This window comes from Somniosus microcephalus, unplaced genomic scaffold (genome assembly GCF_052327205.1).
Source record: "Somniosus microcephalus isolate GS21.2 unplaced genomic scaffold, FLI_Smic_1.0 unresolved_chr3, whole genome shotgun sequence".
Lineage (NCBI taxonomy): Eukaryota > Metazoa > Chordata > Chondrichthyes > Squaliformes > Somniosidae > Somniosus > Somniosus microcephalus.
Window position 1 is genome coordinate 69,814,662 of NW_028225181.1, and position 14,840 is coordinate 69,829,501.

At 49.1% G+C, this 14,840-nt stretch overlaps 1 protein-coding gene across 1 annotated transcript in view; it reads left to right on the forward strand.

Moving 5' to 3' along the window:
- The first annotated feature begins 3,768 nt into the window (after positions 1–3,768).
- LOC147091911 (uncharacterized) overlaps positions 3,769–14,840 on the forward strand; it is a 46,371-nt gene continuing 35,299 nt past the window's right edge. The window contains 1 exon segment of the mRNA XM_085976637.1: positions 3,769–4,728. Coding sequence (XP_085832763.1) covers positions 3,946–4,728 — 783 coding nt within the window. The 5' untranslated portion in view covers positions 3,769–3,945.

The following is a 14,840-nucleotide window of genomic DNA, read 5'->3' on the forward strand; positions in this document are numbered from 1 at the left end:
TATACAGGGCCTTGGTGAGACCACATCTTGAGTATTGTGTGCAGTTTTGTTCGCCTTATCTGAGGAAGGATGTTCTTGCTGTGGAAGGAGTTCAATGAAGATTCACCAGGCTGATACCTGGGATGGCAGGAATGACGTATGAGGAGAGATTGGGACGATTGGGGTTGTACTCACTGGAGTTTAGAAGAATGAGAGGGGATCTCATTGAAACTTATAAAATTCTGACAGGACTGGACAGACTAGATGCAGGAAGGATGTTCCTGATGGCCGGGGAGTCCAGAACCAGGGCTCAGTGTAAGGATAAGGGGTAAGCCATTTAGGACAGAGATGAGGAGGAATTTCTTCACCCAGAGAGTGGTGAACCTGTGGAATTCTCTACCACAGAAAGCAGTGGAGGCCAATTCATTAAATATATTCAAGAAGGAGTTAGTTATATTTCGTAAGGCTAAAGGGATCAAGGGATATGGTGAGAAGGCAGGGACAGGGTACTGAATTTGGATGATCAGCCATAATCTCATTGAATGGCGGAGCAGGCTTGAGGGGCCGAATGGCCTACTCCTGCTCCTATCTTCTATGTTTCTATGTAATTCCCTTTTGAAAGCCGTGTTCTTGTAAATCTTTTCTGCAATTTCTCTAAGGCCTTCACATCCTTCCTAAAGTGCGGTGCCCAGAATTGGACACAATACTCCAGTTGAGGCCGAACCAGTGTTTTATAAAGGTTCATCATAACCTCCTTGCTTTTGGACTCTATGCCTCTATTTATTAAGCCCAGGATCCCGTATGCTTTTTTAACCACTTTCTCAACCTGCCCTGCCACCTTCAACGATTTGTGCACACATACCCCCAGGTCTCTCTCTTCATGCACGCACTTTAGAATTGTACCCTTTAGTTTATATTGCCTCACTTGGTTCTTCCTACCAAAATGTATAACTTCGCACTTTTCTGCATTAAATTTCATCTGCCACGTGTCTGCCCATTCCACCAGCCTGTCTATGTCCTCTTGAAGTCTATCACTATCCTCCTCACTGGTCACTTTACTTCCAAGTTTTGTGTCTGCATATTTTGAAATTGTGCCCTGTACACCCAAGTCTAAGTCATTAATATATATCAAGTAAAGCAGTGGTCCTAGTACCGACCCCTGGGGAACACCACTGTACCTTCCTCCAGTCCGAAAAACAACCGTTCACCACTGCTCTCTGTTTTCTGTCACTTTGCCAATTTCGTATCCATGCTGCCACTGTCCCTTTTATTCCATGGGCTTCAGCTTTGCTGGCAAGTCTATAATGTGGCACTTGTCGAACGCCTTTTGGAAATCCATGTACACCACGTTAACCGCATTGCCCTCATCAACCCTCTCTGTTACTTCATCAAAAACTCAATCAGAATCAGAGCGGCTGGGCCCGGCGGATGGGCGTCCAGGGCCCCGGCACCAGGAAACCCAGGGTGCAGCGCCTCTCCCATCCGAGCCGCCGCTTCCCGATTTCTTCAGCTGGTTCCACTGAGTCCGACTCAGGACAAAGGACAGGAGACAGACTCCCAGAATGGCCCGCAGCCCCAGGGAGCATGCGCACTCTCAGCGGGGAAATCAGCGCATTGCAGAGAGCGGTTTCTGGGCGCGGGGAATTGTGGGTGCTGCGGCCGCCATTAGTCAGCGGCTGTGGGGAAGAGTTTTATTGCAGGCTGACGGAAGGTAGGTACCTGGCCGCCTGTGTAGGTCTTTGTGTTGCTTCATTGTTGAGGATGTAACTAGTAAAATAGATAAGGGAGAACCAGTGGATGTTGTGTATTTGGACTTTCAGAAGGCTTTCGATAAGGTCCCGCATAAGAGATTAGTGTGTAAAATTAAGGCACCTGGGATTGGGGGAAAGGTATTGGCTTGGATAGAGAACTGGTTGGCAGAGAGACAGCAAAGAGTTGGAATAAACGGGTCTTTTTCCGAGTGGCAGGCAGTGACTAGTGGGGTACCACAGGGATCAGCCCTTGGACCCCAGCTATTCACAATATATATTAATGATCTAGACAAGGGAACTAGATGTAGTATCTCCAAATTTGCAGACGATACAAAGCTGGGTGGGTGTGTGTGCTGTGAGGAGGATGCCAAGAAACTACAGGATGATTTGGACAGGTTGGGTGATTGGGCAGAAGCATAGCAGATGCAATATAACGTGGATAAATGTGAGGTTATCCACTTTTGTGGCAAAAACAAGAAGGCAGATTATTATCTGAATGGCAATAGATTGGGAGAAGGGGAAGTGCAACGAGACCTGGGTGTCACTGTGCACCAGTCGCTGAAGGTAAGCATGCAGGTACAGCAGGTGGCTAAGAAGGCAAATGGTATGTTGGCCTTCGGAGCGAGAGGGTTTGAGTACAGGAACAAGGATGTCTTGCTGCAGTTGTACAGGGCCTTGGTGAGACCACATCTTGAGTATTGTGTGCAGTTTTGGTCACCTTATCTGAGGAAGGATGTTCTTGCCGTGGAAGGAGTTCAACGAAGATTCACCAGGCCGATACCTGGGATGGCAGGAATGATGTATGAGGAGAGATTGGGACGATTGGGCTTGTACTCGCTGGGGTTTAGAAGAATGAGAGGGGATCTCATTGAAACTTATAAAATTCTGACAGGACTGGACAGACTAGATGGAGGAAGGATGTTCCTGATGGTCGGGGAATCCAGAACCAGGGGTAACAGTCGAAGGATAAGGGGTAAGCCATTTAGTACAGAAATGAGGAGGAATTTCTTCACCCAGAGAGTGGTGAACCTGTGGAATTCTTTACCACAGATGGCAGTAGAGGCCAATACATGAAATATATTCAAGAAGGAGTTGGATATATTTCTTGAAGCTAAAGGGATCAAGGGGTATGGGGAGAAAGCAGGGACCGGGTACTGAATTTGGATGATCAGCCATGATCGCATTGAATGGCGGAGCAGGCTTGAAGGGCCGAATAGCCTACTCCTGCTCCTATCTTCTGTGTTTCTATGTTTCTATGCTCGTATGTTTCAGTTTGAGCTGGAGTGGAGATGGAGGAGAAGCTGCTGGGTTTAACCCCCAGTACTTGAGCCCAGGAGGACCCAACAATTTCCAATGTGAGACTGTCAAGGGAGGTGGATTCTGGGAGAGATTAGGTTGTTACACAGACACTGTCCGTACAATGTAAAAGAGTATTGTTTTAGGAACAAGTATTTCTGTACAGGCTTTTAATCCAGTTTACATCTACAGATTTGTTTTAATTTATTCTTGGGATGTGGGCGTAGCTCGCAAGAGCAGCAAATATTGCCAATCCCCAGTTTCCTGTTGAGAAGGGGGTGGTGAGTCGCCTTCTTGAACTACTGCAGTCCGTGTGGTGAAGGTATTCCCACAATGTTGTTCGGTAAGGAGTTCCAGGATTATGACCCAGCAACGATGAATATATCTGAGTCAGGATGATGTGTGACTTGGAGGGGAACTTGGAGGTGATGGTGCTCCCATACAACAGCTGCCCTTGTCCTTCTAGGTGGTGGAGGTTGCGGGTTTTGGATGTTCTGTCAAAGTTCTGGTCGAGTTGCAGGTGTATAAAGTTGCTTTCCTTCGCCCCCTCGCCCTCCCTCTCCCTCCCTCTCTCACTCTCTCCTCCCATAGAGGCCAGAGTCTTGTGTAGGCCCAGACCAGGTGGTGGATTCCCTTCTCTGAAGGACATCAGTGAACCAGTTGGGTTTTTATGACAATCCGGCAGCTTTCATGGTCACTTTTTTCTAGTGCCGGCCCACCAAATGACCAGATTCACTGAGCTCAATTTCACAACCTGCCTTTGTTTTCTTGTGGGTTCTCTCTCACGCTCCCTGTTTTATATTAATTTTACAGGGTATTAGAAGGGGAGGATTTACAGACAGGAAACTCAAACCAAACATCACGTCAAGATCTGACAGTCACTCGACTCATCGGATCTGAATATCATCAGCCTCTGAACATGGAAGCAAAAAGCACCGTTCACAGCGGGGAGAAACCGTACATGTGTTCTGTGTGTGGACGAGGCTTCAGCCAACCCTCTGGCCTAGCGAGACACAAGCGCATTCACACCGGGGAGAGGCCGTTCACCTGCTCTGAATGTGGGAAGGGATTCACTCAGTCTTCCAACCTGCTGACACACCAGCGTGTTCACACCGGGGAGAGGCCGTTCACCTGCTCTGAATGTGGGAAGGGATTCACTCTGTCATCTAGCCTTCAGACACACCAGCGCATTCACACCGGGGAGAGGCCGTTCACCTGCACTGAGTGTGGGAAGGGATTCATTCATTCATCCAACCTGCTGATACACCAGCGAGTTCACACTGGGGAGAGGCCGTTCACCTGCTCTGTGTGTGGGAAGGGATTCACTCGTTCATCCATCCTGCTGACACACCAGCGCATTCACACCGGGGAGAGGCCGTTCACCTGCTCTGAGTGTGGGAAGGGATTCACTAATTCATCCCACCTGCTGACACACCAGCGAGTTCACACTGATGAGAGACCTTTTAAATGCTCGAACTGTGGGAAGTGTTATAAAAGTTCTGGGGAACTGACGGCCCATCAAAGTGTTCACACTGACGAGAGACCGTTCAGGTGCTCTCACTGCGGGACTGGGTTCAGGCGATCATTTGAGCTCATTGTACACCAGCGCATTCACACTGGGGAGAGGCCATTCATCTGCTCCGTGTGTGGGAAGGGATTCACTCGTTCATCCAACCTGCTGACACACCAGCGAGTTCACAAGTGACTGCAGGGGTTGGATTCTGCTGTTGTTGCTGCAGTTAATCACATCCAGGACTGAACCATGTTAATTCTGACAGTTGGGGTTTGTTTCTGCTGATGTTAATAACCCCTATAACTGGGCTGGAGTTTAATATTCTGGATAGATGTCAAATAAACCAGCTTTGTTTTGAACACATTGTTGTAGATTTTTGTCTTTCCCACCTGAGTGTTTAGCATCACCTGCCTGGAGCTCAGAAAGGACAATCTGGGGGAGGATCGTACGGTGGGAACAGAATTCCAGCCTGGACACAGTCCTTCAGGGCGACACTGAGAGGGGCAAATGGCACTTTGGTCTTTCTCGTCTCTCTTCACTGACAGCAAAGTCCCTGTGTGGGTAATCTTGAGGCGTGTGAGAAGCGTGTCCCAGCCGCTCTCTGCCATGGTTCAGAGCTCCTAGGCACGGAACAGGAGGCTCCTTTATGAATGTAGCCCAGTGCTTTTTTTTAATGGCCTTATTAACCTGTGTCGCCACTTTTAGTGATTTGTGTATCTGTGTCCCTGGATCCCTCTGCTCCTCCAGCCCATTTAGACTCTTAGGGGGAAAATTCGGTGATGCCCCCTTTGGGTCGCTAACGTCGTTGGGGCTAATTTTAGCACCCGAAAAAAGTTAGCGCCCCTGCGCATTAAATTCAGTGGTAGCGCCCCAGGCAGGAGGCAGGGTGCTACTGGAAGCGCTCCCCTCTTGAGGCGCTACCAGTGAATTTCGCGGTGCTTCGTGTAACCGCGCCACGCCCGTCGGCACATAGCACCGCATCATAGCAGACCTCCCCCCCTCGATTAAAGGGGATTGGCCTAGCACTGCGCACACCGGGGCCCTGCTGGACCACTGGGGAGCGGGGTGTCGGATCAAGAGGAGTGCCGGGCTGAGCGATCGCGGCCAACAGCCCAAAGAGGGAAGGGGGCAGGTGCTGGCAGTTGGCCAAAATAAAAAGTTACCACCCGACACCTGCCCTTTAAGTGGTGCCGCCACGGCTGCAGGGACGACCCCTGACCCTGTCGGACATATTGTCCGGCGATAGGTCAGGGTTCACAACCCAAGGTTGAAGCCGGGGCGCTGCGCACGGTGATGGCTTCGTTGCCGGCGGTGCAGTGCTGCGGGGCGCTACCGGCTACTGTCGCTGCTAACCTGCTGAATATCGTGCGAGGCGCAAAGCAACCCAATTTCACCCTTGTCCAAATAGTGAGTGGCCTCCTTATTCTTCCCACCAAAACACACCACCTCACACGGATCTATAGTGAAATTCATTAACACACCACCTCACACTGATCTACAGTGAAATACATCAACACACCACCTCACACTGATCTACAGTGGCATTCATTAACACACCACCTCACACTGATCTATAATGAAATTCATTTGCCAATTACATGCCCATTCTGAAATTTATTATCTTCTTGCATTTTGTCTTCCTCAGTATTAAGTCTACCTTCCAATTTAGTGTTATTGACAAACTTTGAAATTGTTCTTCTGATTCCCGAGTCCAGATCGTTATTCAACGTGATCCCAGCACCGATTCCTGTGGAACACCACTTCCCACCTTTTGCCAGTCTGAGTAGCTACTCCCAACCCCTACTCTGTTTTATGTTTTGTGACCAGCTTGCTATCCATAAACAGTATGTAAGATCTACAAGATGACCAAGGTCAGGCTGTGTGGAGTGAAGGGCCAGGCAGCAGAATGGATGGAAAGATGGCTACAAAACAGAAATCAGAGGGTTGGAGTTAAGGGAAGTCTGTTGCGATCTTTCCATCCATTCTGTTGCCTGGCCCTTGACTCCACACGGCCTGACCGTGGTCATCTTGTAGACCGTACATACTGCAGACACAGTGCACCAGTGGTGGAGGGGGTGGATATTGAGTCCTGTGGCAGGGGCGCTGATGAAGTGGATTTCTCTGTCCGCAAGTTTTGAGGCATCGCTAGTGGTGTTTTTCACCTCTTTCCACCTTAAAAAACAACCTTGCTGCCAGTTTATTAAAGCCATTAACAGCCGCTCAGGTGGGACACACCAATAAATGAGGCCTTGTTTCCCTCAGAATGACAGGCCTGAACCCGAGTTAGAAAACATTTAGTAATTAAACCAGACTGGGTGGGGCCTGAGGTGCGAGCTAGTAACGGAAAATTGGTGGTCAGCGTACTTCACACCAGGGCTGGGGACTTGGGTTTCTGTATCATTTATTGATTAATTTAGTTTATTGCCCAATGTCAATCAGACTGGCAGGTAAGCTTGCTGTCTGGCGGAGGCAGGGGTCCCCAATGGAGAGCTCTCTATGCGGGAGTCCTTCCCAGCACCATTGGGGATCTGGGGTGGAGACTGTTACAAAGAGCTGTCGTGTGCAACAGTTTTTAAGCTCCTTTCCGGATTCCAAGCCCAGATGTGGTTTCTGTCGCCTAGAGGATTCCACAGGCCGTGTATATATTCAGTGTGAGAGGTTACAGCCCCTGTGTAGTTCCCTGAAGGGGCTGCTCCTCAACTCTTGGTTACACTTTAGCCCCACGCTCCTAATCTTTGCCCGCCCGGTGCGGAGGCGGGTGGGTAAGTCGGAGGATCTTCTCCTGGACCTGCTCTTGGGCCTGGCATAAACAGCAATTTGTAGGCCCAGGATGGGCGGGGCCCATGGGGGGGTCACTCTGGCTGCCTGCCTCTCTCCCATGGTCTTGTCCTTGCCTGGGTGGCCCTGGAGAGGGAGCAGACGGTGTCCACCGGTTCACGTGATACCTTCCTTGACCGGTGGACACAGAAGGTATCAAGAGGCGATAATCGATCCTCACAATCACATTGTGATTGAATTATTAATTGTGTTTGTGTCACAAATACATTTCTTCTATTTTGATACAAAAGTTCTACTAGACATGTTAAACTACTAGTTATTTAATCAGGGCTGCAGCTGCTGAAAGGTTGACTGTACTGGGGTTTGTGGCCAAAGCTGGCAGACGTGTTGTTCTGAAGTCTGATGTCTCACACCTGAAGAGTCTGTTTATGTCATGTTGTAATGACCTTTTTCTGTTGCCTGGTGTCAGAAATAGAAATCAAAGGAAGATGATGCCCCACTCTGTTAATCAACTCTTTGACACATTTCCATTTCTTAATGTACAAATATCACAACTCCATTAGTGAACAATGGATTGCCAGTCTGCCACTTTTTAGTGAGGCTTGAAAGGATTTGCTGTGAAGCTGCACCTGGCCATCTGTCTGTGTGTCACTGTGTTTGGATTGTGTTAGACAACAGTCCTAATATCTCGCCTACATCCATTACAATTTTTGAAATGTTAGATTGTACTTGGAAGAAGTTGAGTTTGAATCTAACAATTCTGAAATTGGGAGCTGTTAATGATTTCTGTTTTTCACATAACTGTATAGTGATGTGATCAGTCAAAGCAAATTAAAAGATGGTGCTATTTACTGAACACAACTGAATAATTCTACAAGGATGCTATCGCAGTCTTCCTCAGTATTAACTACACCCCCCAATTTAATGTCATCAGCAAATTTTGAAATTGTACTTCTGATTCCCAAGTGCAAATCATTCATGTAAATGGTGAACAACAGTGGTCCCAGCACCGATCCCCGTGGAACACCACTTCCTACCTTCCGCCCGTCTGAGTAAATACCTTTAACTCATCCCGTCACTATAACTGGACTTGTCTCCATTCCCGTGCCAAGGGGATTGCTGTCCCAGACGGGAGGGGCAACATTTGGGGACTCTCGATTCTCCACCAATTCCCATTCCCCTTCTTTCTGGTGGAAAATGGAGGTGCCACTGTGTGTAATGTGCAAGTCAGTAAGAGTTATCAGCGAGGATTAATCAGCACTTTCTAATTGGAGATGATAATGGAATCTTTCAGACAATGAATTGTAGATTTTATAGCAAAGATTAATATACGATTGAAGTAAAAGTTCATAATTTTATTGTAAAATATTTCAGGAACACTCATCAGAAATTAAGGGGAAAGATCAGACAGCAGTACTTAAAGGGACACTGCAGCCCCGACAACTCAATCAGCTATATATCCAGAATATTAAAATCCAGCCCAGTTATAGGGGCTATTAACATCAGCAGAAACAAACCCCAACTGTCAGAATGAACATGGTTCAGTCCTGGATGTGATTAACAGCAGCAATAACAGCAGAATCGAACCTCTGCAGTCACTTGTGAACTTGCTGGTGTCTCAGCAGGTTGGATGACTGATTGAATCCCTTCTCACACACTGAGCAGGTGAACGGACTCTCCCCGGTGTGAACTCGCTGGTGTGTCAGCAGGTTGGATGACTGAGTGAATCTCTTCTCACACACGGAGCAGGTGAATGGCCTCACCCCAGTGTGAATGCGCTGGTGTCTCAGAAGGTCAGAGGAATTAATGAATCCCTTCTCACACACAGGGCAGGTGAACGGCCTATCTGCAGTGTGAATGTGCTTTTGTATCAGCAGGGTGGATGAATTAGTGAATCCCTTCTTACATACAGGGCAGGTGAATGCTCTCTGCCCAGTGTGAATGCACTGGTGCTCAATGAGGTGAGATGACTGCCTGAACCTCTTCCCACAGTGAGAGCAACTGAATGGTCTCTCCTCAGTGTGAAGTCGCTGATGTGTCAGAAGGTGGGATGACTCACTAAATCCGTTATCACACTTGGAGCAGGTGATCGGCCTCTCCCCGGTGTGACTGCATCGATGAGTTTCCAGCCGGGACGGGGAGCTAAATCCATTCCCACAGTCCTCACATTCCCACAGTTTCTCCGTGGTGTGGGTGTCCTTCTGTCTCTCCAGGTTGGACAATCGGTGCGATGTTTTTTCAGACTGTGTAACTGGTTAAAGCTCTTTCCACAGTCAGTGCACAGGAACACTCTCACTCGGGTGTGTGTGTCTCGGTGCTTTTCCAGTCATACCGATCTTTGAAATTTTTTCCCACAGACAGAACAGGCAAACATTTACCTTCCACATTCAAAGGCCGATGATATTCCCTGTAAAAGCAGTTTACAAAAGACATCACTGTAAGTTCAGGATTAAAATTCGGAACAGATAATTCTAGTTTCTATGGAACATTCTCTCCTCTCTTATTACATAGAATTACACAGATTGTACAGCACAGAAACAGGCCAATCGGCCCAACTGGTCCATGTGGTGTTTATGCTCCACACGAGCCTCCTCCCATCTCTCTTCATCTCACCCTATCAGCATCTCCTTCTATTCCTTTCTCCCATATGTTAATCCAGCTTCCCCTTAAATACATCCATGCTCTTCGCCTCAACTACTCCCTGTGGCAGCAAGTTCCTCATTCTCAGCACCCTCTGGGTGAAGGAGTTTAATCTAAATAGGACTTCCCTGGGCAGCCAATCAGCACTGCTGCCTCTTTTGTGCATTTCCTGGCGAGGCGAAACAGTTGATATTTTCTGATCAAAAAGAGCTGAGCTCGGCAGCATTAGTCCTGTTTTGCCTCCTTTGGAGACCAGGTGTACGAGCAGAGCGAGCACAGCCTTCACAGCAACCGCAATAAAATTGTTACAGTTGTGAAGGAACTTTGTGTCAGTTCACTGGACCACAAACAAAATATGTGTGTCGATTGTTGTCTTTTTACCCTACTGTAAAGTGCCTTGAGATGTTTTAAAAGCTCTATATAAAGGTGTCGTCGACAGTGCCATCAAGCGGCACTTACTCAGCAATAACCTGCTAACTGACGCCCAGTTTGGGTTCCGCCAGGGCCACTCAGCTCCTGACCACATTACAGCCTTGGTCCAATCATGGACAAAAGAGCTGAACTCAAGAGGTGAGGTGAGAGTGACTGCCCTTGACATCAAGGCAGCATTTGATCGAGTGTGGCATCAAGGAGCCCTAGCAAAACTGAAGTCAATGGGAATCAAGGGGAAAACTCTCCATTGGTTGGAATCATACCTAGCACAAAGGAAGTTGGCTGTGGTTGTTGGAGGTCATTCATCTCAATCACATGACATCACTGCAGGAGTTCCTCAGGGCAGTGTCCTAGGCCCAACCATCTTCAGCTGTTTCATCAATGACCTTCCCTCCATCATAAGGTCAGAAGTGGGGATGTTCGCTGATGATTGCACACTGTTCAGCACAATTCAAGACTCATCAGGTACTGACGCAGTCTGTGTCCATATGCAGCAAGACCTGGACAACATTCAGACTTGGGCTGACAAGTGGCAAGTAACATTCGCACCACACAAGTGCCAGGCAATGACCATCTCCAACAAGCGAGACTCTAACCATCTCCCCTTGACATTCAATGGCATTACCATCGCTGAATCCCCCACTATCAACATCCTGGGGGTTACCATTGATCAGAAACTGAACTGGACCAGCCATATAAATACTGTGGCTACAAGAGCAGGCCAGAGGCTGGGAATTCTGCAGCGAGTGTCTCACCTCTTGACTCCCCAAAGCCTTTCCACCATCTACAAGGCACAAGTCAGGAGTGTGATGGAGTACTCTCCACTTGCCTGGATGAGTGCAGCTCCAACAACACTCAAGAAGCTCGACACTTTTCAGGATAAAGTAGCCCGCTTGATTGGCACTCCATCCACCACCTTCAACATTCACTCCCTCCACCACCGGCACACTGTGGCTGCAGTGTGTACCATCTACAAGATGCACTGCAGCAACTCGCCAAAGCTCCTTCAACAGCACCTTCCAAACCCGCGACCTCTACCACTTAGAAGGACAAGGGCAGCAAACACATGGGAACATCACCACCTACAAGTTCCCCTCCAAGCCACACACCATCCTGACTTGGACCTGTATCGCCGTTCCTTCACTGTCGCTGGGCCAAAATCCTGGAACTCCCTTCCTAACAGCATTGTGGGTGTACCTACACCATATGGACTGCAGCGGTTCAAGAAGGCGGCTCACCACCATCTTCTCAAGGGCAATTAGGGATGGGCACTAAATGCAGGCCTAGCCAGCCAGCGACACCCACATTCTATAAATGAATTTTTAAAAAGTTGTTGTTGGTGTATAGAGAACTCTGTTGAAATTTAGTGAAATGATCAATAACCAAGGAAGATCATTTCTTTATAATTGCAAAATACTGCAGATGCTGGAAATCTGAAATAACAACAGAAAATGCTGGAAATACTCAGCAGGCCAGGCAGCATCCGTGGAGAGAGAAACAGAGTTAACGTTTCAGGTCTGGGACCCTTCATCAGAACTTCATCAAAGATCATTTCTTTGGTTCTGTTAGTTTTCAACGAATCATTGAAAAGTACAGCACGAAGGAGGCCATTCGGCCCATCGTGCCTGTGCTGGCTCTTAGAAAGAGCACTCGTGCTTAGTCCCACATCCCTGCTTGTTGTCCGTAACCCTGTAAGATCCTCATCCTCAAGTACCCGCCCAACTCCCTTTTAAAATCATTGATGGAATCAGCTCATGACCTTTTCAGGTAGAACGTTCCAGCTCCCGACAACTCTCTGAGTTTTATTCAATTGTTACCACAGTTGCTTCTGTGAATGTTTAATAATAAATACATTTTGCTATGAAAGTAATTAAAACATTCCTAGTATATAAATAGACAGATGCATCAAAATATTCAAATTGTGGGAGGGAGGGCAGTGCTCGCCAGGGCCCAATAAACAATGGAATTCTTCTTTCCCAACCCAATGCTCAGAAGATGAAGTCCCAGAGCTGCCTCTGGCTCGGTTCCACCTGCCCTATTCTGACAAGCTGAGGTGTTGGTCAGTGCACTGTGATTGCCCTGTGGGCAGAAAATGGCAAATTTAGAAATATGTCCAAAATAACACATTTTAACCGCAAAGCTGTAAATCCCCATCCCACACACTCTCCCTGCTCCCTGTGCTGAAATCCAAACCCATTGCACCATCTCCAACATTTCTTTCCTCCACTCCCAGTTTTCCCCCTCCCTCTACTCTGGTTGGGTTCAGTTCTACACCTGCTGTGTGCAGAGTGAGAATAAAATCATGAGTCAATGATTGTCCAGGTCACTGGGACCCTGAAACCTTCAGTTCTACACCTGCTGTGTGCAGAGTGAGAATAAAATCATGAGTCAATGATTGTCTCTCCTGGTCACTGGGACCCTGAAGCCCCGCCCACGCTCTGTTCCTGTACAAAGATGGCCACGCATGCGCCCTGCTGCAGCTAGAAATGGTCTGTCCTTCCTTCACCAAGATGGTGGCGTGTAACCCGGGCCTGCCACCGAGAAAAAGCCTCACTGCTGCCGTCCGGCAGAACACATTCGGCCGCTGGATCTCATTTGGGCCTGAGGCCATTCTCCAACTTTATAAACCCTGCGGCGCAGCCTGCCCACAGTTTTTTTATTTATTTATTTGCCGTGGTGCAGGTGGAATCGGTCTGTCCTTCCTCCACCAAGATGGCGGCGTGTAACCCAGGCCTGTCACTGAGAAAAAGCCTCACAGCTGCTGTCCGGTGGAATACAGACTGGGCCGTTGGATCTTATTCAGGCCTGAGGCCATTCTCCAGCTTTATAAGCCCTGTGGCGCGGCCTACCAGCAGTTTTTTTTTATTCATTATTTTTTGGTTCATTTTTTTTGTGTTTTTTTTTAATGACATTCACAGAGCTGAAGTCTCAGCTCTTTGTACAAAGTCACAAGCCCTCATGCCTACATGGCAGGGGTCCCAGTCTCTTCAAGTTAATGATGTGATCTCCGAGCTTCTTGATCATCTTCACTTGTTCATCCAGATAGTGGGTCTCCAGGAATTCACACAGTTGAGGGTCGGCGCTCCCAGTGGAGAGTTTGTGCAGATCCAGCAGACTCTGGTCGACATTCTTCTCCATCTGCAGGGCTCTCTGCATCGCGGAGCGGAGCCTCCCCTTCTCCCAGCCGAACAAATGGTCTGTAAAAAGGTTAAAAACATTGGATTAATTTAAAAAACGTATCAAATTAAATTAAAATCACATTGGCCGGGGCGATGATGCACTCCAGTCCCCACGGCACCCACCACTCTCGGAAGGTCTCAAGTGTGCCGGCAGACACCGCGTGCTCCATCTCCAGGGCCAACGGGCGCGAACATAGCCGCGGAAGAGAGGCAGGCAATCGGGCCGAACGACCCCCACGCCCGACCGCCCGCTGCCTGGACCTGTTTATGGCCACTTTGGCCAGGCCCAGGAGAAGTCCCACAAGTAGGTCCTCCGACCTGCCCTCTCTCCTCCGCACTGGGTGGCCGTAGATCAGGAGCGTGGGACTGAAGTGCAGCCAAAAATCAAGGAGCAGCCCCTTCAAATAATGGAACAGGGGCTGCAACCTCTCACATTCCACATAAACATGGAACACGGACTCCTCTGGGCCGCAAAAATAGCAAGAGGCCTGGGAGTCCATGAACTTATCTAAAATCTTATTGCACGGGACTGCTCCATGCAACACCCTCCAGGCCAAGTCCCCAATAGATAAAGGGAGGACTCCCATGTAGAGAGCCCCCCATTGGGGACCTCCGCCGGATGGCAAAATGGCACGCCAAGGCGTGTCCGGACGGCAGGCGAAGATGACAAAGTGGAGAGTGTGCAGGAGCAGCCCATACAGGAAACCCCTCCGCGCAGAACTAAAAGGCACAGAGGGCATTTCCTCGAGACGGCTCAAGTTGTGAGGCGCCAGTACCCGAGAGGGGTTCCAGGGCCGTGCGCCGATGAGGAATTCCGTCCGAACAGGGGTCAGTTCGGACAGGATCGCCCCACATGCCTGAGCCTCCTCGATACACCTATTGGAGTCGGGGCCCAGTGCCACTTTCAGCGTCTCAATGGCTTTGGCCACGAGCCGGACGTTGGCCCAGGAGAGGCGCTGCGCCAGCTCCTCCGGCACCATCCAACCCACTCCTCCGCCATCGAGCAGGTCCCCGACCCTGGTCAACTTACCAGGCACAGCCCTGCCCTCTGCCAGCCACCCGATCCAGCAGTCACGGAGGTGCGGATTCCTGAGCGGCGGCTCCTGAAGGAAAGCCGCCACTCCTGACGGGAGAGAACTCCGCCTGGAGGCGATGCTGTTTCAGACCCATAGCAGTTCCTGGTAGAAGACAGGCAACTCCCGCAGGTAGGCACACGTACGGCCCAATTCCACAAACAGGAGCTGCGTGTCATAGTTGAGGCCTTGCAGCTGG